The sequence below is a fragment of the Gymnogyps californianus genome, chromosome 14 (genome assembly GCF_018139145.2).
Source record: "Gymnogyps californianus isolate 813 chromosome 14, ASM1813914v2, whole genome shotgun sequence".
NCBI lineage: Eukaryota > Metazoa > Chordata > Aves > Accipitriformes > Cathartidae > Gymnogyps > Gymnogyps californianus.
In genome coordinates, this window is record NC_059484.1 from 2476347 (window position 1) to 2503727 (window position 27381).

Below are 27381 nucleotides of genomic sequence, written 5' to 3' on the forward strand. Positions count from 1 at the left end.
CTTGTGGAACACGTGTATTTGTGTTACATGCATGCCCCCACACTTCATTTCTGATTAAGTATTCACACCTAAGAGTATACTTTGACACTTTTTACTTTTCCACCTCTTGCAAATATTCAGACTACTTGTTCCGATACCTAGCTGGTTCAACACTATTCTGCTTGTCACTGTTTTGAATAAATCACTTGAGGTAAAAACACCAGGTAAGATCTGGATGATATCCCAGCTAGCAAAAGGGGATGGAATTTGAGTAGTTGGCAACTATTCCCTGCCGAGTGTAAAATAATACTGAAGGCCTTTGAACAGTGTTACTGCTTTATATTTTTTTATGTCTTATTGTGGTTAATGCTGATTTTTGATAAACTAAGATCTGAGCTTGATACTAAATTTGACTTGGGAGCATATAGCTTTCATAAATGGTCATACTGTACTTAAGTCTAAGTTTGCTTTTCAGAATACGCCTTTCTGCAGCATTAAATCTGAGCTACTGGGGAATGTGTCTGTCATTCCCAGCCATAGAGAGGGTTTTAAGTAACAACAGTTACCCCATGAATTTATCAATATTAAGTGTTAATGGAAATAAAGAAGTATCAGTTCTGTTGGTCCAGGCCTAAATCAAAGTAAACAGTAAATTACCAATGTTGAATAGCATGTGAGTTTCTTATAGCTAAAAACCTGAAGAGAATTCAGAATGAAGGTTGAAGTTTTTTGGTTGTGCCTTTTTTGCCAGTCTGACTCTCTATCCGTAGCCCTGTGGACATCCAGAACATGAACTAACCTTACTGAGGAGCTGGTTTGTTGTCACAAGAAAGTTGGGAAAAGCATTTCAGAGTTTAGGATTTGTAAACTTGAATGATTTGTTAGGTTCTTATGTTCAATTTCGTTTTGTAATAAACTGCATAAGAACAAAGTTGCTGCAGGAGGAGTGAATTCGTATAATTAGTAATGCTCCTTAATAAAACAGAGCAAATGAGCTCCTTCATTTGTTTTACTGTGTTTTTCTTTGAAATTCCAAAATACATCCCCTTGCCAATCTTTTTTGGACTCTGTCTAGAAACTGATTTTCAAAAGCAAGGATATTTTTGCCTTAAGAATAGAATTTCCCGAACTGTAAGCACACCAGTAAGTTTTGATTCCTTAAATTATCTTGTGTAAATACAATGAATGCGGTGAAAAATTCTGAGTTTTATAAGTACTTTATAAATCTTCCAGCAATAAAGCTTGGTTATGTAAATGCTGTCATTCTTAATTATGACACTGCAGTATTTCCATCAGTGGGTATCAAAGGTGTATTAGTTCCATCAGGAACACAGGCTACAGTCTGTATTCATTTCTTGAGTAATTTAGTGGGCTTTATAGGATAAATGGGTGGGGTTTGTTTGGTGGGTTGTTTTTTTTTTTTTTTAAGGTGTAAGAAAGTGTGAAGGTTTCTGTTTGGATGTAACTCTTAATTTCAAATGCACTGAAATGAAAGGTTTCTGGACATTTTACAGTGCTTTAACAAAATAGCAGCACTGCACACCTATGAGAAGTACAAGGTGAATAAAAACTTTGGATTGTTCAGGGACTGATAGGTTTGGGGTTTTTTTTGGTGCCTCTGTCCTAGAAGCTACCACCTACAAAGCTGATTTATTGGAAGAACACTGCTGTGTGCTTTACTATTAATATAAGAAGTTCTTAGCATCTGACCTTTAAAGACATTGAAGCATATTTGTTTTTACTACTGAGAATTTATAGTTTCGAATGCAAATGCAAGCATTTGCGTAGGTTTCTTAAGTTTGAGATTTAAGATTTAAACCTAAATCTTGAACTGTAATTCCTGAGGCTGGACCACCAAAGCAGTTCTTTGTGTATAGAATTACAATCAATCATATAATAATAAAATTCATGTGTTAATCTTTCCAAACGTAAGGCATCTAAAAGATCAGAATGAGGGTTTCTCTATTTGTCTTTATTCTTTTAGCATCATTCACTCCTTGCCATGAAGCTGTAAAGCCCCTCTTTCATCTGCTTGCTCCTCCCCTGCAAGTAGTGCGTTCAGATGAACACACAGCTATCTTCATGCGAGTCGACTAAAACTCTGCATTGCAAATTAGTTTGTTCCTTAAAATTTGAGTTTTGATTGGCCTTATCTTAACCTGTATGGTTCTGTTGTCTGCCGGTGGGATTGACACTGGCTTATATGTACATTTAATATTATGCCCATTGGCCAGTGTCGTTTTCCCTCTCCTAAACTTTATTAAATCGTGCTGCATCTCCCTGGCATCCTGATGAAAGGCAAGTGGAAAGTGAAGGCACAAGTTCAGGCTCTTGTCATGCAAAAATTAAATCTTTAGTACACTATTATGCTTTTTTTTATGACAGTTCCTATGCAAGCAGGGTCAAGAAATAACATGTCAGTGAAGCACACAAGTATTTGCACATTCCTGTTTTAGTGTGAAGTAGAATGCAATATTTAATTTGTAGTATTGCGCAATATCATTGCTACAGCTAAGTGTCCAGTGACTTTTATAAATCCTTTTATTCAGTGTTTCGTAATACTGTGGAAAGGGTTTTGTGTGGCTTAAACTTGGCATGGAAATGGCCTCTGTGTCTAATGTATTTTTGAACTAAATTAAGAAATTGTTCTCAAGTTACCCATATTTCTCTTAAGTTCTTAAAATTCAGCTTATTTAGCTAGAGTAGTTCCTAAAAGAAAACATAGTCTAATAACCCAAACCAGTGACTTTTAGCTTATAATTTGTGGAGTCCTGTAGGTGTAGATTCATTATACAGATTATATGCACAGTTTTGTACATCTTATCTGAAAATCTTAGGAGAGAAGTTTGTTGTGTTTCTCAACGAATGATTTTGACTAAGTGATGTGAGCAGAATTAAAATTTTTACTGGGCTTCTATGTTTAAAAATGCAAAAATTTATTTGGGCTTTAATAAATACCTGCAGCAATGCCCTGAATTTCGATGGTGCAGTGTTGCGGAAGCACATTTCAGGTGTTGTGCCAAATAAGATTAAATAATGAAACAGATTAGAAAGGAAGTTTCTTGAATTATATACGCTTGTTTTGAAGCAGAGCTGTAAATGGTCTATATAAGATCCTGCATCTTCAATATCATGATCAGTGGATTTGAACAGTGCATCCTATCTTTCTTTAAAAATATGAAAATCTTTTTTTTGGTGTCTTGTTGAAATTAAGGTAGTTTCCCTAATGTCAGTGGTTGACTATCTTAGAACAAGTCTGGGAACTAAATTTCAAGTGCTTGTGTGAGGACATGTCAAAGTAAATTATTGCAAAGTAATTATAGATATACTGGATTAATTACTTGACAGCTAAATGAAAAATTACGTTTCTCTAAGCTTTAAATAAGAAACTTTTAATAATAGAAAACTGATTTATTTTGATATTGAAGGAAGAATAATACAATATAGCATAAATATGTTTATTTTTACCTCTGTACCTAAGGTATATGCATGCACTCTTCACATGACAAGTACATAGTGCGGAACATCCATATGGAATCGCAACCGTCCTGCTGGATAAGAGGAGAGAGAATTCCAGTGTGTTTTGCTGTTGCTAGGGTCGTTCCTCTCCTGTTTTTGCTTGAATTTCTCTCCTTAGCACAGAGATGAAAATATTAGGCTTTCTTTTGTTTTATTTATAAGATATGAAATTAAAAAAAAAAAAGTTTTTAACCTCTTCAGTTGCTCTGGGCTCCCTCCTTCCCCTTGTTACTGGCACAAACCGCTTTCCCTGAGTCTTCACCTCCGGTTATTCCACTTTCAACTTTGGTCTGTGTGGGATTTTTCTTTTAAAGATTTGATGTTTGTTATAACTAAATTGGAAGCCTGTGTGAAAAATATTGAAAGCTAAGTCTGTGCCAAATTTTAGAGCTGGGTTTGTGCACTGCTTGATAGTGAGGAATTGAATCCTTTTCCCTAACTTTATCTGATGGTTACATAGCGTATGTACTATTCTGTCCTTAAAAGGAACTGTAAAATAATATCATGGAGCTATAAAAGGTTTGGGGAGTCTGTCTGCATCAAACTTCTCCAGCTTTAGAAAAGAAACAAAAAGGATTTCCAAACTTCTCCTAACTTCTGGTGTCAGCAATGTGGAGTCTGGTAGTTAAGCTTGGTTCTTGCTGGCTTGGGTGGTGGTATGAGTAATAAATGTAGTTAGGGTGTAATTTGGCTTTAGGATACCCTCAACTGATAATACAAACTTTTTTCCCCAATAACCCATTTAATCAGGATACCATGCATCTTGACTAAGCAGAACTTGGTCTTGCAATTTGAACTTAGCTAGGTGTTGTTCCTCTCTAAAAAAATACATTTTTTTGGTTGTCAATGTCCCAGTACATAGACTGTAACCTCAGACGTTAATGTTGGCTTTGCTGTCGGAATAAATAAGCACAAATTGTTTGAGAAAGTTGAGGCAGCGCAGGGTGCCAAACCTTAATTACCGAAGCTGCTCCAGGTCGTATTCTAAAGGCTTGCCACCCTAATGAAAAGCTCCTGCACTTCTGTTCCCTGAGGGTGACTACAAAGGTAAAAACCTCGCAAGCAATTACGGCCAGGCCAGTTTGCTGAGTAAGGCATCTTCCCCCCTTGCAGCAGAACTTCTTTTGTCGGTAGCAATGTGTGGCTGCATTGCTGAACTGATGGACCCAAACTGTAACAACTCTGATACTACTGGTAGTAAGTTAAAATGTTCAGCTGGGCACTAAAGCCAAGCGGTTGCAAATGCGGAAAATCAGCTCGTTATCCTTGATAGGACAGAGGGATGGCTTATTTTCTGAAAAGGATCTTCAGTCGTTATTTTACCCTTGGCCGCTAACCTTGTGATTAATGTAGCAATAACATAGATAAGTACCCACGTTAACATACTAATGAGTTGCCTGCCTTGAGTGATTTGTTGTGGCATCTAACTGCTTCTTCTCTTCCTTCCTTTTTGTCACCCTGCAGTGTTCTGTGCCAAGGTCTTTGTGGCTAGGCTGCTCCAACCTGGTAGAGAGCATGTGCGCACTGAGATGCCTGCAGAGCATGCCCAGTGTCAGATGTCTCCAGGTGCCTTTCTTCTTTCTTGTTGTAAATGTTATGCGTATGCTGTTGAACATTTGTTAAACTCTCAGGACTCTGTTTAATCAAATTGTTAAGTCTGCTAAATGTTTTTTGTGCATCCTTTTCTGAAATCTTCTACTTAACTGCTTTGTAGGAGTGAATCTTAAGAGGGCTTTCTGTACAGTAGGTTCTTGCGGGGGGTGGTGAGCTTTTGTGTTTTATTGCCTGTTTACTGAAGTTGTGATATAAGTAGCATAGTTGTGCATGTTGCCTGCTACGTTTTGCTTTCTCATTTAATTTAAAAAATAACATAATGAGCTTTGCCATTTCTCTTAAATTGCAATGAACTGACTAGCCTGTAATATTTGTGTGATTTAATTTAGAAAGGATAAGCTTTTTATTTTCTACTAAGCGTGATCCTGGCTATAGCCTTACATTACAGTCGTTGCGCATGTTTGAATGCAGAATAGTCAGCATGGAGCTCTTTGGGTTACTCTGTTAACTTAGCTTCTTAACTTTTTAAAAGTGAAGAACAAGGGATGGGGGGCTTACTCTGCATAGAAGACCACTAAATCTCAAGTTCTCTGTTGTTTTTCTTCTAGTAAGCTGTTGAAGCTGAGCCTGCATAATTTATAGATGGGGGAATTGCTGCTGTTTTTTCGCTGGTTGGGAGGGATTGAAAACGATAAAAAGGGAGATTTTGATACCAGTTAACAATTTTGAACTCTCAGGATATTTACGTTGGAAAGAAAACGCAGAACATGTGTAGTAACTGGGTGGCACTTCCTAAAGTGTTTCTGAATATAACATTTTTAGCAGAACATAACTATTATTTAATATTAGTATCTTTTGTAACATAATAGCATTATTCAGTGGTTCAGTCTTTCATGCGTACAAAGTGAATACTTAAAAGAAATTGCTTTTGTGAAAGAAAACTTAAACAAATTGAGTTTTGTTTGCAGTCAGTCCATTTGAGTTCAGACACTGGATAACATGAATGTCTTGCCTTAGAGAGTAACCATTTATTTCAAGACCTCTCCTCTTGCCTGCAAAATGTGGCCACTTGAGTTCCAGCAAATTTGAATTTCAGAATTAAAAAAGTCTTCAGAATTTCTGTTCAAATACAAACATGTTTTTCTATTTGAATGGTTTATGTTTCCAATTTTGAAATACTATTCAATGGGAGGAAAAAAACCCGTGACCAAGATAAACGTATAGATGGATAATACAATTTTATAGAAATTGGCACTGTCTCATGGCCAAATAATGGTTATAGTAGATGCTTAGAGGCATGACAGGGCAAAGTCACAGAGGTTTGGTGTCTGTCTTGGGAATATTTACAAGCTAGTTCTAATATAAGATCTTCCTGCTCTTTTTCCCTGATCCTCAGCATTCACCCCCTCACTGGAAAAGCAAAATAAAACTTTTTTCAGTGGGAATTCTGAAAATTTCTCCTGGAACCTAGCTTGTCAGTGGCCAAAGAGCATCTCGGAATTTTTCAGCAAGCGATCATAGTTGTTTTTAAGATGGATAGTGATGTTGGGAGTCAGTTGGATGGAGTCTGGTGGGATGGGCCAGTAATCGCTTCAAGGCTTGTTAGTGAACCCTGGTGAGGGATGTGAGCAGTGAGCTTGAAACAACTGCTGCTTTGCTGTCATGAGGCTGTTCTTGGGTGCAGACCTAGGGTTGCAATCCTACCCTTTCTTGCTTAATTTTTTTACCTCCTCTCTACCTGACTTGTGAATTTGTGACTTATGGCTAACTGTGTTTAACAGTTTGAGAACTATTTCAGGATAGGAGCAGTTTTGCTGTTAATAACTGTCTTTTAAATGGTGGGTGTAGATCTTGGTTTCATGGACTACAAGCCTTGGGAAGGGCTAGCTGCTGGACCCACGCACAGTGAATTTCAAAAAGACTCGTCAGGCTAGGGGGCTCCTTAACAAGCTCAGGTTCCCTACTGCAGGCAGGGCATGCATTTCTGCAAACACCTGGTTTGGGAGTTGCAAGGACTCCTTAGTGATGAATCGGAGAACTTTATGACTGCCCTAAGTTTCTTATAAATCGGCTCTTTGGAAATTTCTCATCAGTTAGCACATCATGGCAGACTAACTGTTTTTTTTTCCCCAACTGAACTGTTTATTAAAACACTATTACAAACAGAAAAATCTATATATTCCATCGAAATAATAGTAAACCTATTTATTATGAACACTTTTTCTGTTACAGTATCTATCAGTAGGTACATAGTAGTTAACTGTAAATTGAACAGGTGAAAGCTCAGCCCAGGCTGGGTGGTGGATTAATTGATGCAGAATACATTGTATTACAAACTTCTGTTGATAAATTACAGGATAAAATACAAAACTCTGTTCATGAACATACTGCTTTATACACAAGATTTTTGGAAACCTGTTATCACACAGATGTGGTGTCATATAGAATTAAAAACCATAGCTAATGTATCTGTTATGTCAGGATGTGTCACTTTGAAAAATTTCTCAAACCTATATTGTTTTCAGGATCTGTGTTACAGATCTGTCAGCTTTCATGAAAACCACATTTGAAGTACCAGTTAATTTTGTGTAGGCTTGTTGCTCCATGTGCCTGTAGGAATTTAACAATCCCAGGACATTTTTAACTATATAATAGTAACAGCTAACAGGGTTAACAAATTTTAGTAATAAAGTACCTCCCTGCAAGGACAACCACATGGTTCAAGCTGGTGGGATTGCTTTGAAGCTGTGTATCCAGCGTGTTGCACTTCAGGAGTTACTGAGGAGGGATTTCAGCAGGGTGTCTGGCCCCTCCGCCTGTTGCAGGGCTTGTGCTTTTCTGCTGGCTGCACCCTCCTGATGGGTTCTTTAGAGAATAAGAGGGGTAACTGTCCTAAGCAGATACCTGTGGGGCATGCTACTTGGTAAATTGTAGAGAGCGCTTTGTTGATTTAAATTTTCCTCCAAAAGAAAGGCTTTTTTTTTTTTTTTTTTTTTTTTAAAAGTCTGATTTTTGTAGAACTGCAACCAGGAGTAACAGGTTTTGAATCTTTTAGAAGCATCTGTGGGAGATATTTAAAAAAAAAAAAAAAAAAAAAAAGGTTCTCCTTTCAGATGTGTGACTTGGTGGCGCCCGAAGGGGAACTCGGAAGTGAAAGAGGCACCAGCTGCTTTTCCCCATTTTTTATTTTTGGTACCATGACTTGCCCTTCAGTGTTTCCTGAGCTATAAGCCCCCATGTGAAAACAGGCAGGGCATATATACCCGGAGATCTTCGTTCTGTAGCACACATTCAGTTACCGTAATGATGATTTATAGGAAGTTTAAGAAGGGAAATATAGAAGCCCTTCGGTGATTCACATAAGTTATCTGGGAGTTTTATCTGTTATCTGTGTGTGTTGTATGTGTAGAGTAATTAGTGAATGGACCAGAAAGAGGGGAAAAAAAAACCCCTAGTCTTAAATCTGGAGCCTTGTAGAATTTCTTCAGGAAGCTCTTATTCAGTCTTAGTGCTTTTTCAAACATTTAGGCTTCAAGAGTAATCTACCATCAGTCTGAAAGAAGAAAGCAGAGATTAGGTTTACTCTTGCCTTTCCATAATGGTGTTAGTAATCGTAAAACTTAACTAGGCTCTTCTAAAATCAAGCTGTAACGTTTAAGCAAATATCCTCTGATGCCAGTGGATTGGAGGTAGTATTCCAATTCTCCACAGTTAGTCTGGTTTTATATTCTGTGCTTTTTCTCACACAGTAAAATGCCTTCATAGTTCCTGTAGTTTACTGGAGAAACATTTACTTTCTGCATTCTGTGAGCTGTTAGTGAATGGAGAAGAGAGATAGATAATATATTAAAAAATATTTATTCCCGTTTGTGGTACTTGAAGTTTGCTCTCATCTATTCTGATTTTCAGCGTAACTAATATTATTTGGAAATAAAGTCCTTGACACTTACTATCACTTGTTATTGTTATATTGAAAAGCATATATTAAATGCCAGTTCATAATACTTGAAGCTACTATAGATTCTGAGGCCTTACTTTTAACTACTTAATTATCTTTAATAATGTTTTTGTACCGAGGAGCTTACCATTATGAACACACTTGGATTCAAATAGCTATTGTTTTCATCCTCTTTGCTATGGATTTGACTGCAAGATTAAAAGCATGCTGTTCTCTTATATAGGTGTTTAGAGAAACTGGTTCTATTACCAGTTGTGTAATGCAACCATATGGATACATCACCTTCCATAGCTTCATCCTCGTGAAGCATTGCAGTTGTTTTGAACATATTTTTTCACGCTGATTTGGGAAATGGCTCCAACAGCGCTGTCACGCAAAGAGAAATGTCCAGTGTTCTTAGTTCTGTAAGTAAACGTCTCCAGTGTGGATTGAAGACTAATCATTAAGCAACAGAAGATAAGTACTAAAATGTTGCTTTGAATTATTGCATAATGTAGGATGTGATGAAATAGTGCTTGGGGAATAAATTATTAGACAGATGTAATGAAATTAACCTAGTAACCAAATACTGCTCCACCAACTCTTTCTTCCTTGTATTCAGTTGCACTTTTCCTTGACCTTTTTTAGAGATCGTCGTATCTCTCTTCTAAAACTCTGCTTAGTTTTTTCTTGCTTATTTAGACTCCCCCCAACATGTTGGGTGTTTTTCTACACCTTTCCATTTATTGTCCTTAAAATTTTTAGCTTAATTGTATGTAGTGTCCTGCTCTTCCTTTTATGTTCACATGTTGGGTATGTAGCTTGGAAGCTTTAACAGAGCACTGATTCACTACAGGAACAATGAACTTCTCACTTCCAGAGCTTCCAATGCGAGAAGTCGACTTGTTCCTCCAGAGACCAGATCTTACAATTCATGTCGTGGCTTTCTCAGACTTGAAGCTACCCTGACTCCTCGCAGCGTGTTCTCCCAGTGGTCCGTAGGCTTGCGATAGTGTGCTTCACTGTCCTTTGTCCTTCTGCACAATGGCATGTCCAGCTCTATAGGTTTTCCTTGATCTGCATTTTCATTCTTACACCATGTGTCCTGGTGATGGACAAGCAGTAGGAAGGTGACATTGACTTAGTTCTTGCCAGTGTCATTCCTGCTTATAGATTAAGACAGGAGTGTATTGATTTACTCTCCATAACTGGAAGCTGTCTTCACAAAAACGTGGTCTTAAAAGCTTTTTGAATTGGCCAATTCATAATTTATTACTGTTCAGAAGAACTTACTATTTGCCAGTGGCAAGTGGAGTTCTGGAGCATTAGGGTTTTAATATTTATTCCTTACAATAGCATTCCCTGCGAAGGAAATTATTTGTTAGCAATAAGGAATCGCAGTGCTATCACAGCTGAGCTGAGGCACAAAGAAGGAAGTTTATCTTTCTCTTTATTGATAAGATACAACTTAGCATTAACTTGCTTAAGCCTCTATTTGTTATCCTTTACTAATTCTGAGCTTCTGTTGGTTGATGTTTCTATTCAGATACCAGAAGGAAGTACAACAACGGAAACTATAGTTGGAAAAAATTGTATTTGAAAACTAAGAATTCTGATTTATTGACATGAAAACTTCATCATCCTTTCTTCACAGTACAAATTCAGACACAGACATGATGCAGTATTCTTAAAATGACAATGACTGCAGTAGGTGCATTCTGTTAAAACCTTTTCCTATGGTGCATGAAATCACAAATCGGAAAATGATGAATAGCCTGTCGCTGTGTAGTCTGCATCCTTTTGAAAATGTTATTCTTCTATGCAGCTGTTAAAATGAGTTGTCATAGCCAGACAACTGCTTTGCTTCTTCTGTTAGGTTTGAAGTAATTTACAAATACTTCTTTGACATGTTTTCTGGTATTTTGCCTCAAAACAGTGGGACTGTTACCATTTCCTTTTGGAAACAGTCCAACAGGTCCATTAAAAAGAAATGCATATTTGATTCCTTTTCTTTAAAGGAACAGAATGTTCTCTCCAATATCTGAAATATTTGTGCTTGTCCCTCTATTTTAAACAGACTTCTTTCTGAGACAGAAAGCTTTAAAACTAAGCATAGTATTGTAGAAGCAATTAAATTCATCCGTGCAGTAGGCCTGTTGCCATTTTGTGCAGTGAGATGGCCTGAATTACCCAGCCTGTAGATCTGATGTAAAAATGTCCAGTTTTCCCTCTGTTAACCAGCAGCAGTGCTTCCCAGTATTGTTGTTTCTTCTGGCTGAAGCTGGAGTCTCCTCTCAAAATTAATAGCGGTTTGGATTTTGTTTTCAGCAGTTTCTCATAATATCTTTTTTTTTTTTTTTTTTTAGTTCTTTGTGTGTGTGTGTGGCAGACTCTGAGGACTGATGCGACAGCTCAATTTGATGTTAGTGGCATATATTGCAAGTATTTTGCAAGTATTTTTTCTTGTGCTCCAGTCCTTGGCCATCCTGGTGGTCTCCGCCAGACCGTGCTCCAGTATCCCAGTGTATTTCTTGTAGTGGAGTGCCCAAAACTGGGGCCAGTGGTCTGGATGCAGTCTCATGAGAGCCAGGTACGGCTCTGGCTGCAGTCTCTTTTGGTGACAGCAGGTTGTTGTGGTGCTTCCTGATGGTGTGGCCATGGCTTATTGCTAGGTCTGGACACCAATAGGATAAGTAAATGTAAAATGCAGGGATTGGTTTTTTTCCTAAGTGTGATTTGTTATCTGAAGGAAAGTGTTATGATAAGCACTTTTTCAGTCATCCTTTGTGTATCTGAGTGCTTTCAGTTTTATGCCTTAAATTATTAACTAAGCCTGTTCTTTCTTTGGGGCAAGAAGAGAGACCTTCTCTTTATTGCATCAATTCATATTGTTTATTTTTAAGTAGAAGAGAGTGGTTACTTACTAGATTACTTTAAATTTCAGCCAGTGAGCTAGTATTGAGCTATGAACCAGAGCTCTTCCTCTTTAGTTTCCTTAGCTGAGGAGCAGAAGTGTGTTCCCTGCTGTCAGAAGACTAGCAAATGGAGTAAATATCTGTAAGTTTTGGTTCCTGCTTTTCCCCAAACACAACGTACATCAGTCACTTGTAGCTGTCTATGGCTTCTGCCGGACGGGTCCGGCTGTATTCCTTCTGGTCTGTGGTAAGCGTGCAGCAAATGGCGACTGCAGGCTGGGAGGTGAAAGGCAGCCTGCGAAACCGCTTTGCAGGTTGGAGTCATCCGCAGTGGCCTCTCCGGGGTGGGGCCGTTCGAGTGCTGCCAACCACTAACCTTTCGGCTTGTGGGTAAAGGGTTTTGCTGGTATAAACAACTTAATACATACGAGGGCTTTTTTTTGATTTTTGTTGTTTTCAGCAGTTTTTAGAGAGCACTAAGGATTGTACTCTTCATCCCCAAGCTGCAAGCTTACTGGAACAGAAGAGAGACTCCTTTCAGGAGCCTGATCCTCTTTCTAAACAGTTTTTCAAGTTATTTCACCTGTGGCTGTTAGTTGGTGGGCAGTTCTCTCACCTTTGTTTTTTCTTCAGAAGTTGCTGGTATTCAAAAGCTAGTGATTTACTTAGTAAATAATCTTTATGATAGAGATGAGGAGGAAATGGTGATATGACTCCCTCTTGAGATATTTCACTAAGCTGCTGTCTGCTGCAGAGGGGACTTCCGAACGTAGAAAAAGTAACGTGAGCTTAGAGATCCAGTCCTTATTCCTTCGGGTGACTTGCTAGCCTGCCTTTTGCTAGTGTTTCTCTCTTGTACCATTTAGAGATCACAATCTATCATCTCTCAGACTGGGAAGGATATGTCCCTAAGGAGGCAAGTACATTTCTTCATGATGGATTCATGTATCAATGCAAGATACTAGACCTTGCCTCAGTAAATCCAGAGCTGTTGCTTATAGCTGCAATAAATGAGCGTAATTTCAAACATAAATTTATGTTCCTCAGAAAAGCTAACACAATCATGCTAAGCTTGATACATTTCACAAGTAGCGGGCAGGAGCTGTTGTTCCTGATACCTCTTACGATGCATTTGCAGAAGACTACATCTTTGAGTGGAGAGATGTTGTTAGCCACACCTTTGGGTTTATGCTTTCTCAACCTCCTTTGGAAAAGAGGATTTTTTTGCTGTCTGATCCTGTTATGGTGCAAAGAAATTTGCTAGGTAATATGCCTTGCTCTCTGCCTGCCTTCTGGTAGTGCCATGCTTATGCTGGCAGGGAGTGAAATCTTTCTTAGGAGAGGAGAAGGAAATGCAAGGCAGTCTACTCCAGGTATATTTGATATAGTCCTCTTCCTTGCAGGGGTTTGGTCTATTTCCCATGGAAGAATTTTCAAGGAAACAGAAAAATATCATCAAATATTTCCCACTAAGGTTGAAATGACGTTTGTGCAGTGTCTTCACGCAGCACTGTCAGACTTCTTATCAGAAACGTCACTGGCAGGAGGATTGGATTCCTTGCTCGTGGGGAATTAAGCAGCAGTCTTGATACCAGTGTTAGTAATGATTTTGCCGATATTAATGGTTCCGCTCTAAGAGTCATCAGCATAAGGACACTTATTCTTCCAGTGTAAAAAGTTCCTGGGGTGCTTAGCAGGTAGGCCGTTCCTAGGTTTCCCTCGGCCTCCTTTATTTCCATCCCGATGAGTTGTTCTGTAGGTCTTCAAGGCTGTGGCATATGAGAGTCTTCACATATGTGGTTTGGTTTTTGTGATCCTTTGAAATGGTGGTAGAATCCAAATAAATCAAAGGAGGCATCGGAGTCAAGGATAGGACAGCTGTCTACAAACCCAACAGCAGGACTGAACCAATTTTACCAATACCCATCTGTCAAGTATGGAAGAAGTGGTACAGCAGAGAAAGAAGGAACTACAACCAAAACCTTTTACTACTTTGCATAATATTTCTATGGCAAAATAGTCATGTTTGCAAAGCCCCACTACGGAAAGGCATTACTTTGTGGCACAGGATGGTCTCCCAGTGCTTCGGACAAGTGGATTTTACAGATACTTCAGAAGTTTGAGTTGACTTTGTTGCCCTAGAGAAATAATATAGGTCGTCTTCATCCCAACCTTTTCACTTTGTAAGTATTGAATTCTGTTCAGTGGCATTGCACTGGTGTTTTTAGAAACTCTCAGCTGTTGAAGCTGAGCTCTTTGCGTTTTAATTCTTACATGTTTTTTGCATTCCTCAAATTCACACACAATTTTTGATGCAATTATTAAGCCACGCTTTAGGGATGATCCAAACTACACTTCTAACCTGGTTTTTTTTGCATCTGTTCTACTTTTTTATATTATTTTTGAATAAATAAACTGCTAAATATTTACCATAAAGTGTATGAATGCAAATGTCTTTTGGCATGTCTATGGACACTTCAGCTGTTTTTCCTTGCGTGATGTAACTGATAAATGTTGAATGTCATTGTACTAAATGGATTAGGGCTGTTAGAGTTTAAATTTGATAGAAAATACAAAAAAATCTACATTAAAAAAAAATTAACTAAGGAATGAAAATGGACTTTAAAGTTCTGAGTTATTCAGTAGCTAATAAAATGCCCTACTTGAAAAATCACTTAAACAAGGATCAGGTGAAGATATCTTAAAAGTTGTGTATATGATTGCAGAATTTGAATGCACACTTGAACTTTGAAAGTCATAGTACTTTTGTCTGCTTTTGAAGATACTTGAACTAGAGAATTTATTCAAGGCATATCATACGAAAAAAAGTATTTACCGTAATGTTACAGGAGTCCATGTACGGTTCTGTACACTTAGGCTCAGGTTGTTGGAGCAAATGTAATCTGAAAGTCTCAAGCTTATATGTAAGTATGTGTTTTGGGAAAAATTATAAGAATTAGACAAAATGCCTTTGAATTCAGTACCTGAATAGTAAAAATGCAGGATGCCTGCTGCTAAGTGATTGTCATCACTCTACTCTAGAGACTTTTATGTTGTCCTGCAGTATGTATTAAATTCTTTTGAGCCCTGCTAACTTCAAAGTTATCCTTCGGTGCAGTTTGTCGGAAGCAAAAGCCCTTTCAGAGTCTGGATCAGGCCACAGAAACCATAGCTGGAACTTTGTACAATGCTATCCTTTTGTTCAGAAGTAAAAGAAACATACAGCAGTTTTCCTGTTGAAGTGCCATCAAACCCGACTGTCTTCAGGAAGTAAGGAGATGGTTGCTGGCACGCTGCGGTGGTCACAGCTTTGGTTTCAAGGCTTCGTTGCACAATATGTTGGTTTCAGCTGTCCCCTGCCTTTTCGATCTGCTGCCCCGTGCAACAGCTTACCACCTTTCATTTATGCCTCTACAAGATGCTGTGCTGTAACGTAAAGTAAGTCACTGATGTGATACAGATTAAAAATAATCTTCCAGAAAGAGGAACTGGAGACATTGGGCAACTGTTCCTCCTGTTCTCAAATCCTTTTCTGTAGAGTCATATAATGATGTGCTTTTTGTATTAATCAACTGTATCTTGAAGTTGTAGGGGGAGAAGTGGTGCTGGCCTTACAGGTCAGGAGCATTTAGATGTCCATTATATAAATCATATGAAATATAAACTATGCAATTGCACGTTCCTTTTAATACCTAGATGAAATCAGCACTCGAATGCAGAGTGTCTGCCTAACCCCAGGCAAGGCTCAGTGGATGTTTGAAAAAAATGATTTGGGTATTTTTTTACATCTTGTATTACTGAAGGCTTCTTTCTTTAGCTGAAGTTAGTCTGCAGCCTTTTTTGAGGTAAGGCTTTCTCCAGGTTTTTGGTTGCTTGGATATCAGCAATTACAAAAACACGCTGAAATTGTGTATAAGCAGAAGATTGTGTTTCAGACAATTAATGAGTGATTAGGATTTCCTGAATAGTTACGATGGATTGATACAGTTTCATGAGTTGCGAAATCTGGAATAAGTTGTCATACATCTTTGGAGGAAAAAACTGGACTTAGAACAGCACGGGATTGTTTCTTGGAGTAGCTGACTGGTTTTAGGCTTGCGTTTTATTGAATATTTCATTGTGGTGGCTGCTTTTTCTATATTTCTTTTGTATGCAAATAACTTCTATTTTGCAAAAGACAAATTAATTGAGGGTTACTGCAATTTTATTATTTCAGACTCCTCAGTGTTTTTGAGTAACCTTTTTATAACTTTTACAGAAAAAGTTTATATAGAAACCTCTTCAAAATCTGGTTAAAGTTTTGCTGATCCTTGGGGAAGAACAAAAACCAAAGAATGAGAATAAATTCTAATGTAGTTCTGGTGGCCAGGGAAAGCAAGAAGGGATGCAGAGGAAGAAGTGCCAGAATCTGGTCTTAGAAAAATTAGAGAAAATACATAGGCATGCTTGGAGGAAAGTATTGAATCTTTAATTGAAGCTTATAGCTTCTTTTGGTTCTCCAGTCCTAGTGTATTAGTATTTAATGCCAGTGAATTTGCAGCTGTGGGCTTGTAGTTGTTTGGAGTTGCTTATTTTTAAATTATTCTTCAGTTATGTGTGCTTCGATATGTGGTATTTGTGTTTGTTGCTCAGCCACTTTTCTCAAGCTGGAAGTAAATGTCCGCTGCTTCTCTTCCTTCTGTTCTATTTCATTGTTTTGCTCGAGCGTTAAAGGGCTGCAGATCTTTTCTAGATCTTAGGGGAAGAAAAAGGTAATAAGCACCAGTGCAGGTGTTAAGCAGTAGTAGATATGAGAAAAAAATTGATCAGGTTTTGAAAAAATGGCTTAATGGTCTGGATTTTTGACTGGCTGCAGTGTCTGTATTTCTGATGCCCGTTAAAGTCCTGTCCTTCATACAGCTTTTTAGACACCTTCATGTTGAGGGTTGTGCCTGTCTTCTGGCCAGCTCGTTGAGGTAACTAAATTTGGACAGAGCTGATTTCACATGGAACCAGCAGCAGAGATCTGAACCTAAATTCCCTCTGGGAATCTAGGAATAACCCTTGAAGTATTTTAACTTTGCATCAGGCAGCCAAGTTGCAAATGTAGTTAATCTTAACATAGGCTAATTTATTTTTGATGACTCTGAAGTCATCTAATTACTAGCTTGGCCTGAAATTTGCTTCTGAGATGTTACTTATCCTACCTTTAATCTGAAATACTGTTATACAGGCTTATTAATTGTGTAGGGGAGTGGTATGTTTTCTGCCTTGTTTACCCATGAAAATAGTGCAGAGAAAAATGTACGACTTACAGCTTTTGTACACAGCGTTGTACAGCATCAAGTGTAATATGAATTTTGCCTTGCACCTGACTCGGGGTGTCCACACAGTGCAAACACTTTTGGAAACGATACTCCATTTGAACTACTTGGCTTGTAGGAGGTGCATGCAAGCTGGTTCAGGGCTTTGAAACATGAGTGCTAATGTAGAAATAGTGTGTTGCAGGGATGCATCACTTAGCTCGAAAATGTCTTGGCTGCTTATGGAGTCCTTGAAGTCAGCTGCTGTTTGTGTGCTTAAATTCCTCAGTTAAAGTGGTTCTGATGGATGTACTAATTTGAGCAGTCAGCAGTGAAGTGCAACTTTCTAAATAGTTTGTTTTCCTTTTACAAGTCCTATAAATGAATAGATGAGTGAATATGAAGAGGTTTCTTTGCATCTGCTCTGGAAGGAAGAAAAGTTACTATAATCTTGAGCCAGTATTTTCCCCTCACGTTTTCATATGTGACCCTTTTTTTTATATGGGAAATAAAAGCTAAAAGGGCTCTTTACTAGGTATTGAGAGAGTTTCTAAGGTAGTAAATACTGCTTAATGTTTCTGTTATACCAAAAAAAAAAAAAAAGCTTGACATATCTAATCCTCCTAACTGCCTAACAAAATCCAGTTATTTAGGGTAGCTTTTGGTATAGTTGTAGATGCAAATGGTCTGAACAAATATGTAGCGTGGGACAAGTGTCCATGCTGCAGAGGAAGCTCTGAAAACGTGTTGCATTTACTTCAGTAGTTCCAACGAGTTCACTGTATAGGTAACATGATTTGAAGTTTCCCTTGAGTCTTAAATGTACAGAGGAAGAACTGTTTTACTTCGTGATGGATTAAGATTAGAAGTGCAAATAGGTTCTACCTAAATAGGTTTATTTTGAAAATTAATTAGATGAACCATTAGCAATATTGTTAGTGCAAAAACCATAACAGTAATTGTAGCTGAGAACATGAGGTACCTTCTCTTGATTAAAAAAAAAAAAAAAGAAAAAAAGAAAGCCAGTACCTTGCTCCTAGTGTCTGTGCACCTTTCTACAGCCAGTTTGTCATAGCCATATTTCTGATGTTTCTGATGTAAACATTTTGCTGTTAAAATTATGATTTGCAGGTGGAAAGGATTTCTCTTTTGGGGTATTTGTACTCTAGAGTTGTGAAAGTTAATTCAGAAATGTTTTAGGAAAGTCATTGCAACCCTTTGCAGCAATATCAATGATAAGCCTGATGACTGCTTTAACATATTATCTAAGTATTGAGATTTTTCTGCTCTGGGCAAGAATGTGGATTGCTAATGTGCTGCACACATACAGTATCTGCCAAGAAAGGCTGAGTGACCGTATAGTTAAAGGCATGAACTGAGACAGCTGAAAAACAAGAAACCCTTGTAAGCTGAAGGTATAATTAAACCTCCTATTAGGCTGGGAAAGGGCTGCAGAGTCCAGCTGGTTAGAAAATAAAGCCAGTTTTCGTCTGAAGTAAAACATGATCAGTAAGCCTCAGGTGGAGCGTTGCAGTAAGACTTGCTGCTTGCCCCTTACTGCTGGATGCTCTTTCACAACCTAAGATTATTTTACTTATTTATTAATTATTTATTATTATTATTATTGATTCAGATTTTTTCGACTACCAGCTTGAGCTGAGCAAGTAGGCACTGTGGAAAATGTTACAACAGGCTGAATGTAGCTCCCAAACCTTGCCTAGCTGAATTTAAAACTGCATTTGTTTTTTTTTTAGTAAGCTGATTCTGCATAAAACTGGTACTTTCTGTTTTGAGGGGCAGGTGTAGAGAAAGTGATTTAAAAAAAAAAAAAGTATATTTGGGACTCAACATTTATATTCAGCAAAATAGTTTGCATGATGTGCAAGTTTTGCAAGCCTTCATGGTTCGGTACTCGGAATGGTGCAGGGATGAGTCATCAAATTGCTACAATTACACAATTCAGTACTCATTGTCCTTGTAAATACAACATATTAATATAGGATGGATACAGGCAGTTTTTGATTACTGACTCTTTACTCCAGACACTCAGAAAATTAAATGAGAGTTAGACTGTCTTTGAAACAGTTACGCAAGGAATATGTTAGACATGATCCCGCAGTACCTGGTGAGGTAAGCCTGCCCCTAAGAAGTAATGAGCTATTACATATTCACACAAAAAAAAAAGTACGGAGAACTTGAATTGGCTGGTGGATCAAAAGCATCCTCCCCATCTAATTTTAGAAACTATACCTGCTGCTGAAAACACTGGATATCTCTTGGGATTGCAATAATTGTTTTTTTTTCTAGTGATGTCTGTTTGCTGAGTAGAAATACAGGCATGTTGGAAAACAGCTGGTAATTTGGACAAAAGTAGCACTTTTTTTGTTTGTTTCTTATTACATCCTCAATTGTCTCCTAGTTTAATCAGTGAATAATTTTTTTTTTTTAATACTAATCTTTATGAGAATCTATTACACTATTTCTGAAGTTCTAAAAGCCAGCAGGGTGATTTTGCTGTTACGGTACTTACTTCATCGGCAGTTGTGCTTTGCAGATTGGGGTATGAATTAACAAATTAACTGCTGCGCTGGGTAGCTTCGGACTGCAGTTTGTGCATACCACTGCCTATTAAAAGGATGTGCCATCACCAAAAGGTCTGTGATGGAGTCGGAGCCCTTGCTTAGTGTTTTGTGGAATTGGATCAGAATAGTAATTCTGAACTGCTGATCATTTTCATGTATAATTTCATTTTTAAAACAAGTTACATAGTTTAGTCCTCTGTGGACACAGCCCACACTGATCTGACTTCTGAGAACAACTTCATGTTAAGTCAGACGCTTCACGTTAAGTCAGACATACTGAAGATTAAGAGATATGCAGTTACGTATTTACAGAAGCTCAGCAAATTAATTTTGTAATGAGGTTAAGGTGAAGACTGATACTTCAGAAACAAAGTTAAAATAGTGGTACTAATTGCCAGTCATCAAAGCATTAGTGATTAAACAAGATAACCTGTTTAGTACCTGCTTGTATTCTTTTGAACCTGCAAAAAATAACTGTTCTGGAACATTTAGGTGAAGAATGACTTGAGTTTTTCTTTCTCTGAGCAGAGACAGGAGCAGGCAACTGTTGGTTTTGGGGGTTTTACTGCTCTGGACAAAACTTCCTAAAAAAATAGGCCCTTGAGAGGTGTCAACCCGGGTATGTAAAAGTGTTAGGTATCTTTTAAAAACATCACATCTACAACTTGTGGTCAAACTACGGTGTTCATTTTTCATGACTTGAAACACAAACTGGATAACTGTCTGCTGGTACTGAATTTACCCTATCTTCCTGTAAACTTTTTGGTGGTTAGTCAGAGGCCAAATAAAAATGATGCCTTATTTTCAGTATGAGAGGGTTTTTTTTTCTAATTTTGCCTTCAGCTGTTGGATCTTGGTAGACTCTTTTGGTATTTCAAGTATATTTTTGTTTGAACTTCCAGCAATAACTGCACTAAAATAAAACCTGGCAACTGGGAGAATAACTAGCTAGGTAAGAAATGAAGCGTATTGAGCTTAATTTGTGCAAATCTCTAGTGCTTACATAAATAGTTTAATTTAAGCTGAAACAAGCAGTTACTAATACAGGTGTCAAATACAGACATGTCCATGGTCAGCAGAGTTAGCTTTCAAGTTAGAATCATAGAATATCTCAAGTTGGAAGGGATCCATACAGATCGAGTCCAGCTCCCTGCTCCTCACGGGACTACCCAAAACTAAATCAAGTTTAACTTGATGAACCTTAGAGCTTTGTTTTCCAAGTGCTTTATAGTGACTGTGGACAGTGGATTGAGTTTATCTACCATCAAATACTTTCAGAAAGTCTTTGTTTGGAGAATCATTTGGCTGTGGGCTCTATTTTCTACTTTTCTCAAGGTTTGGGGGTTTTTTGTTTGTTTCTGGTTTTGTTTTTTTTTTTCAAAAAGGTATGACTTGATTATCTCACCAAATTAAAAAAAAAAAGGCATATTTTATCTTGTTACATAATTAATGGAGAAATATTGCAAGGAACCATTTTCTATAGGCAACCTGAGTGAGGTTAAACTCCTTAGCTGGAGTATGTTGTTGCTGGTGCTGTTTTCTCTGTGAAGCCAAACATCTTTATTGACCAGATTTGAATAAATGTCCATACCTTTTTATGCTTACTCCTTTGATACGGGAATCTTTTCTGTCGTTCCTCTGTATATAGCCTATGGCTATGCTCCTGAAGAAATTTTTTGAAGTGATGAATCTTTGCAGTGGTTAGGATAAGCACACTTTGTCAGTGACCACCTATTTCTGACCTGGCATTTGGAAGCACTGTAGTATTTTTGCGTTTCTTTGCAGACTGGTATGTATAGATTTGAGGGGTGCAATAAGTAAGGGATTTGGTCCTTGCTGTGAGAAGAGTTGATTCACATCTTGTGCAGTTTAAGTTAGTGGTTTTCCAACTTCGTTTAGCGTTTGTGCTACAGTATATTTTTATTAAGAGTCTCTCAGTAGTTAAAAGAAGAAAATCGCCTCCTATCCCTGATCAAGTATCAAGATGTTGTTAATAAACACTGTTTAACAGGTTCCTGGATTAGAAAATGGTGGCCATTACATCCTAAGGAGAGGCTTGCATTCATTTTGAAATGCTTTAAACCATTCGGGGTTTTCTGGCTATATTAAAAGCAGGAAGCCATGAGGGACACATGCTCATCGTTTTTAGATGGTAAAGATGGTTACCCAGCTCTCTTCCTTACTGATGTGGTCCAGTTGTCACACAGGATGGTGGATTCCTCTCCTCCTCTGCGTGAATGTGTAATTAATACCTTCAGCAATCCTTGTGCTGGCAGAGCTGGTTTCAGAAGGCAATTTGAGTATACAGAGCTCGAGCTCAATCTGCTGTGTTTGACTTCAAGATACCCAAGTATGTATTAGATATTTTTTATGTTTCTTCAACTTCTCTAAAGTCAGATGTAGACGTGATTTGTTAAAGGAGCTCAGAGCCTGTTTAGCTGAGCTGTTTTGATTAGTTTTGCTTATTTTGTAATTTTAACTGAAATTTCCTGGTATCTTTTCCAGTGAGTTGGAATTTTGTCAAAAATTAGACTTTTAAAGACTTAGTTTGGTCTTTAACTCAGATCAGAATTACTGGTGTAATCTCAAGGGTAATGGGAAATAGAAGTTCTTGTTTTCTGTCGCTTTCCCTTTCATTGTAGCTGAAAATATAAAAACTGAAGACTGCTAGTCTTTTTTTCAAGGTACCACAACTATTGTCTAGCTTTGTCCATCCATCCTTTGTATCCTGTGAATCCATTCTTCGGTAGGGAAAGGTTTCTCATCAAAGAAACTTAGCAACGTTGTCTGCGTTGCTGGGTACTACTCCTGCAACTTGTGTGTCTTGTCCCAGTTCCCAGGATTACTGCTATCACGTCTATAATTGCTCTCTTGATACTGGAACTAGAACTGGGTTAAAGAACAAAGCTGCACCATGCTGTTTCTCTTCAGAGTCAATTAAGTGATTAAAGGCGCTCCCAAGTCCTGAAGCATGGTGCAAACCCAAGCATTACCTGCCTATAGCTAACAGAAATCTGGTAGAAATTTGGTTAGCTTGTACAGGTTTGATAGATTTCTGCTAGAAAAGATGCAGCTTTTTTCATGTATCTCATGAGCGAGATGAGCCTTGCAGGCTGAGTGCCATTCAGAAAAACTTAGGTGCTTTTGCACCTAATGTCATACAACCATACATATATGGAACTATTATGCTTGAGATGCCAGTTTTAGTTGCTACTAGGTATCTAAGGATCTTAATTGAAACTGTGATTTATGAAGTTTTATAATACCTACAAAATTTTTGTCTTTAGGGATCGTTCTTGGTTGTTTTTATTTTGGAAGCTTTTCATAATCTCCAAAGGAAATGAGCTTTATGTAATTGTGCTTGTCAGTAGCTCTGTCTCCCCAAGTAACTTTTGAACCTGTTTGCCATGTTCATCTGCATTGCGTAGAAATCCCAAAGACTTGTGGTATTGTGGAGCAGAAAGACTAAAGAAAGCTTGAAGTTATTGCAGAACTAGGTGAGGAATATGGGATGCAAATCTTCAGGAAACAAGCTTTTAAAAATCTACAGCTTGTAGAGCAATTTGTAAATTTTACTGCCATTGCTGGGTTTACCATTAGTGAAAATAAAGACAGAGGCTTTTCTCAGTGTAACTTTATTCAGTTGGGTTATAACAACTATAAGGCAACGGAAAACATCTATGCTTAGACCTATTGTTACCACTTCGCTGTTGCTGCCATTCCCAGTAGGGGATGGAGAGCGCTTATTCCAGGCTGACTAATTAAGGAATGACAGCTGGTTGGAAATAATCATTCTACTTTTGCAAGAGCTGTGAGCAACTTAACAAGAATTTCTGGAAAAAATAAACTTATAAACAGGATTAATTGACAATATTTAGAAGCTACGCTTTCACTGTGAGAAGCTGCTAGGCTCTTGTGGTTGTGGGGGTAAAAAAAAATCAAGCCTGTTCTTTCAGAGCCTGCACGTGCAGCTCAGTCATTGCAGGGGCTCATGGACTTGCCAGAGTAACTGGAATGAGAGGTCATCGTTTGCACAGGGTCTTGATGCTGTTCAGCGGCAGAGCTGCAGGGAAATGAAGTCCGTGGTAATGCCACTTTAAAGCTACTTGGGAAACCTGCGGGGGTGGCCAGCACGGTAGCTTTATGTAGAGGGTGGGTGGGGTAAACAACAAGGTACAGGTTGAGAGAAGGGAACAGCATGATGAAGGGAAGAGTTGAACTTGTAGATGCCTATCTTTCTTCTTGCACAGAGCTGGAGGCCTTCCCGAGCAAGGAGTAGTGACACCAGCTGTTAGGAATTTTGAAATTCTTCTTTTGCCAAGTGCTGTGGATGTACAGGACAGATTAGAGTCGTCTAATTGCTTCTTCCAGACAACAGGACAGAATCCACCCAGGCATCTTCTAGTCTTCCCTTAGCAGGCTTAAACGCTTTAGAGACACATTAGAGTCTGAGTTAGGATGTATGTGATCTGGGGAATGACCCCCAAAATTAAGTGTTTAAGACTGAAGTAGAGGGAATTTATTAGGAAGAGAAGATATAATAAGGAAAACAAGCTATATATTTGGGAGCAGAAGGGGAAAGAATGAAGGATTAAGACCCTCAAGCTCTAAAATATAGTAAGAAAATGTAGAGTGAGTTTAGGATGGGAAAAGAGAGAAAATGTGATAAACACTGTAGTAGTAGATACCGTTAAATAATGCAGCTGCCTGCTTCCCAGTTAAATACATAAATACAGTGTTAAATTTGCAGCCTAAAAGTCAATTCATGTAGTCTGCCCTCACATTCATGGCCCAGATGTTGAGAGGACATGGAAATATCTCTCAGCAGCGGTACTGGCTGTGCCAGGTCACCCATTTGTGGATCTAAGACACTGTCCTCTTAGCCAAGACTGTGCTCTGATGCTCTGAAGGAAGAGGGACAAGTGGAGAGGGGTAGGAGAAGTGCACTCCTCCTACTTCTCCCTTGTATCAATGGACATGCCAAGGATGTAGCCTCTCCCTAAAGCCTGCTGCCCAGTTTTCTTTAGGCAGCAACAGAGGCACAGTAGAATTGAGTAGGTGCACACCAAAGACAAAAACTTGCTCTGCAGTCAATAGCCTAGTGTGGAAGTCTGATCATTTTGGTAAAGTTTGCGTTCTTGCACACTTTGCGTTACAGTGCTGCTCTGCTATAGCTTTATTGTATGTTCCTAGAATGAAAAGACGTAACATTTAGGAGACAGTTCTTAGCTTACATCCCAGGGAAAGTTAGCAATGATCTCTAAGACGTTTCCCAATAAAGGAGCAGAAGAAAGCAATGGCAGAGTCTCACTGTGACCTACCGAAGGAAGGTTAGGTTGGGGCTAAATTGATATAATGTGGGATTTCTGCCGAATATGCTGACCCAAGCCATCCATGTTTGATATTCTCAATGAGAGTTCCTGTTCCTTGCTCTTAGCTCACAGGATCGATGCATATATTTAGCCTTCAACTGCAAAAGGGGATGAGATGTTCCTTACTCATTTAAGGACATACTAATTGAAAACACTGTTAACAACATATAAGCACTGTAATGAGTATTTCTACACATTCAAATTTAAAATAAAATAATAAAACAAAAAAACCTGCATAATTCCCTGGAGTCATGTTTGCTTTCCAGAATAGTTTAACTGGTGTGGGCCAGTTGGGTACCAGTAAGTCTACGGCTGATTTGTGCTCCCTCTTGCGGCACCGTGCGGTGGGAGAGCATCGTTTGCACATCATTTGCACATCCGTGATAGTGCTGGTTATGAACAGTGTGTAGTTATGAATAACTGGAATGGCCCTCAAGAAACGATAATTTTGAAAATGTGGAAAGTGTGGTTTACTTTTCCAGTGTTACTGTTCTATATATGTCCAGAAACACTAAAATATATGTATCTGTGGAGTAATGCAAAACCTTTAGTGCCTTTGTCCATTTTTGGATTCCCCACTAGCCATCTCCTGGCTTGTATTTGTCATTGTCACGTGTGTCATAACTAGATAGACTTGAGTTTTTCCATCACTCAGTGGACATAGTTTTTATAATGTAATCTTTCGTCCGTGTGATGCATGTTTTTTCATACCTAACTGCAAGGCAGAAAAGGGTTCAGGGTAAACTTCAGACAAAGCAGTGTAGTCAGGCGGTGGAGGAGGGCTTGCCTATGGGGTAATACTGTTAATTTTTCAAGTTTTCTGGTTTTGGTGCGGTACATCCCTTATGCAAGAAAGAGGGGGAGGTGAAGCAGTGAATGCTTTTGAGGTGGAATTGTGTTTTGCATGGGGGTGGATGTAGTCGTTAAGGGGTTAATCCATAATCTGTGATGGCAAGAGTAAAGGAATTGTGTGACTTATACCATCATGTGTTTTACTTGAGTGCGTTGTTCCTCTTTCTGCTGAGACAGCTGATAGAGGGCAAGAAGGCTGAAATAAGTACAGACAATGTTTTAAGACATTCTGTTTTTCTCGATAGCCCTCTGCCAGTTAGCTAGTGTCTCCTGGGCATGAATGATGGGGAGGATAGAGTTGATGGGAAGCTAATTGAGCAGTAGTTGCCTAGGTGTGGGGTACCAACTAGTAGGTGGAAATAGATGGTGGACAGCAAAAGGGAGCAGATAATTAAAAAACAAAAAGGGAAGAAATGAGTGAAAGATTTTGAAAAACTGAGGTAAGCTCTAAAAGAAACATTTGCAGCTGAATGTTTGTAGAAACTCTTACATCTCTTGTTCTCAAACAAAAGGGAAGAAAACAGTAGGGAGGAGCAGTTGTGATGTGGGGAGAGCACTGTAATTAAGTCAGAGTGAAGATGGTGAATGCCAGGGTTATAGGACACAGACTGTGGCAGTGAATTACAGAGGCGTTCTGCAGAGAACAGTCCCTCCTCCTTGTGGTAAGCTAGAGCTGGGGGGGGGGGGGGAATCATTCTGTTGCATGTAAGTAGTGTGTAGTGATTTTTTTTTTTTTTTTTTTTTTTTTAACTAGATGTATGCAATTTAACTTCGGCAGAAAGTGCTGGTTGATTACTTTGACAGGTTTAATTACTTTGGCTTGAGTAGGATGAAAGTGAATTTATTTCCCAGTGAGAAGAGCGTTGAAAGGCTGCATGAAAACCTGTCAAAGGCAATTGAAGAGGGGTTGGGGAGTTATCTTTACAGTAAATAGAATTGATAAACATGTCAGTTAAAAGGGGAATTTATTTATAATACCCAGGTTTTGCGGCCAGCAATCTCTGATAATTCTGTTCACTGGGAAAATGAATTTCATCTGTTCAATTGATTTGCTTTTTCATAATGCTTGTAGAGCAAGGAATTGCCATAGAATAAAAAATTGAAGTCATAATTCTTTTTTTCCTAGAACACGTCAGTAATGGAGGATCAGAATGAAGATGAGTCTCCAAAGAAAAATACCCTATGGCAGGTAGGACTAACATTCGCGTAGAAAGAGAGTTGGCCTGATTTTATGTGTTCCTGCTTTTGGGAAACAAATCTTGCGTCTGCATAATCATCCTTGTATGTAGTTGACTGTATCATCCTAAAATTAGCTCAGCCTTCAAGTGAAGGATGATGCCGATGAATAATACTTGAGAAATTACTAGATCTTCTCAGATTTTGTAGTTT

At 38.4% G+C, this 27381-nt stretch overlaps 1 protein-coding gene across 4 annotated transcripts in view; it reads left to right on the plus strand.

The window, feature by feature from the left end:
* Positions 1–27381, plus strand: part of FBXW11 (F-box and WD repeat domain containing 11) — a 76444-nt gene that overhangs the window by 13471 nt on the left and 35592 nt on the right. For 3 of the 4 annotated variants that reach the window (XM_050905171.1, XM_050905169.1, XM_050905170.1), the window contains one exon: positions 27119–27181. In XM_050905171.1, coding sequence (XP_050761128.1) covers positions 27131–27181 — 51 coding nt within the window. In that variant the 5' untranslated portion in view covers positions 27119–27130. Of the gene's footprint in view, positions 1–4962; positions 5065–27118; positions 27182–27381 lie in introns of those variants that run through there. The other variant, XM_050905172.1, reaches the window with a different exon arrangement.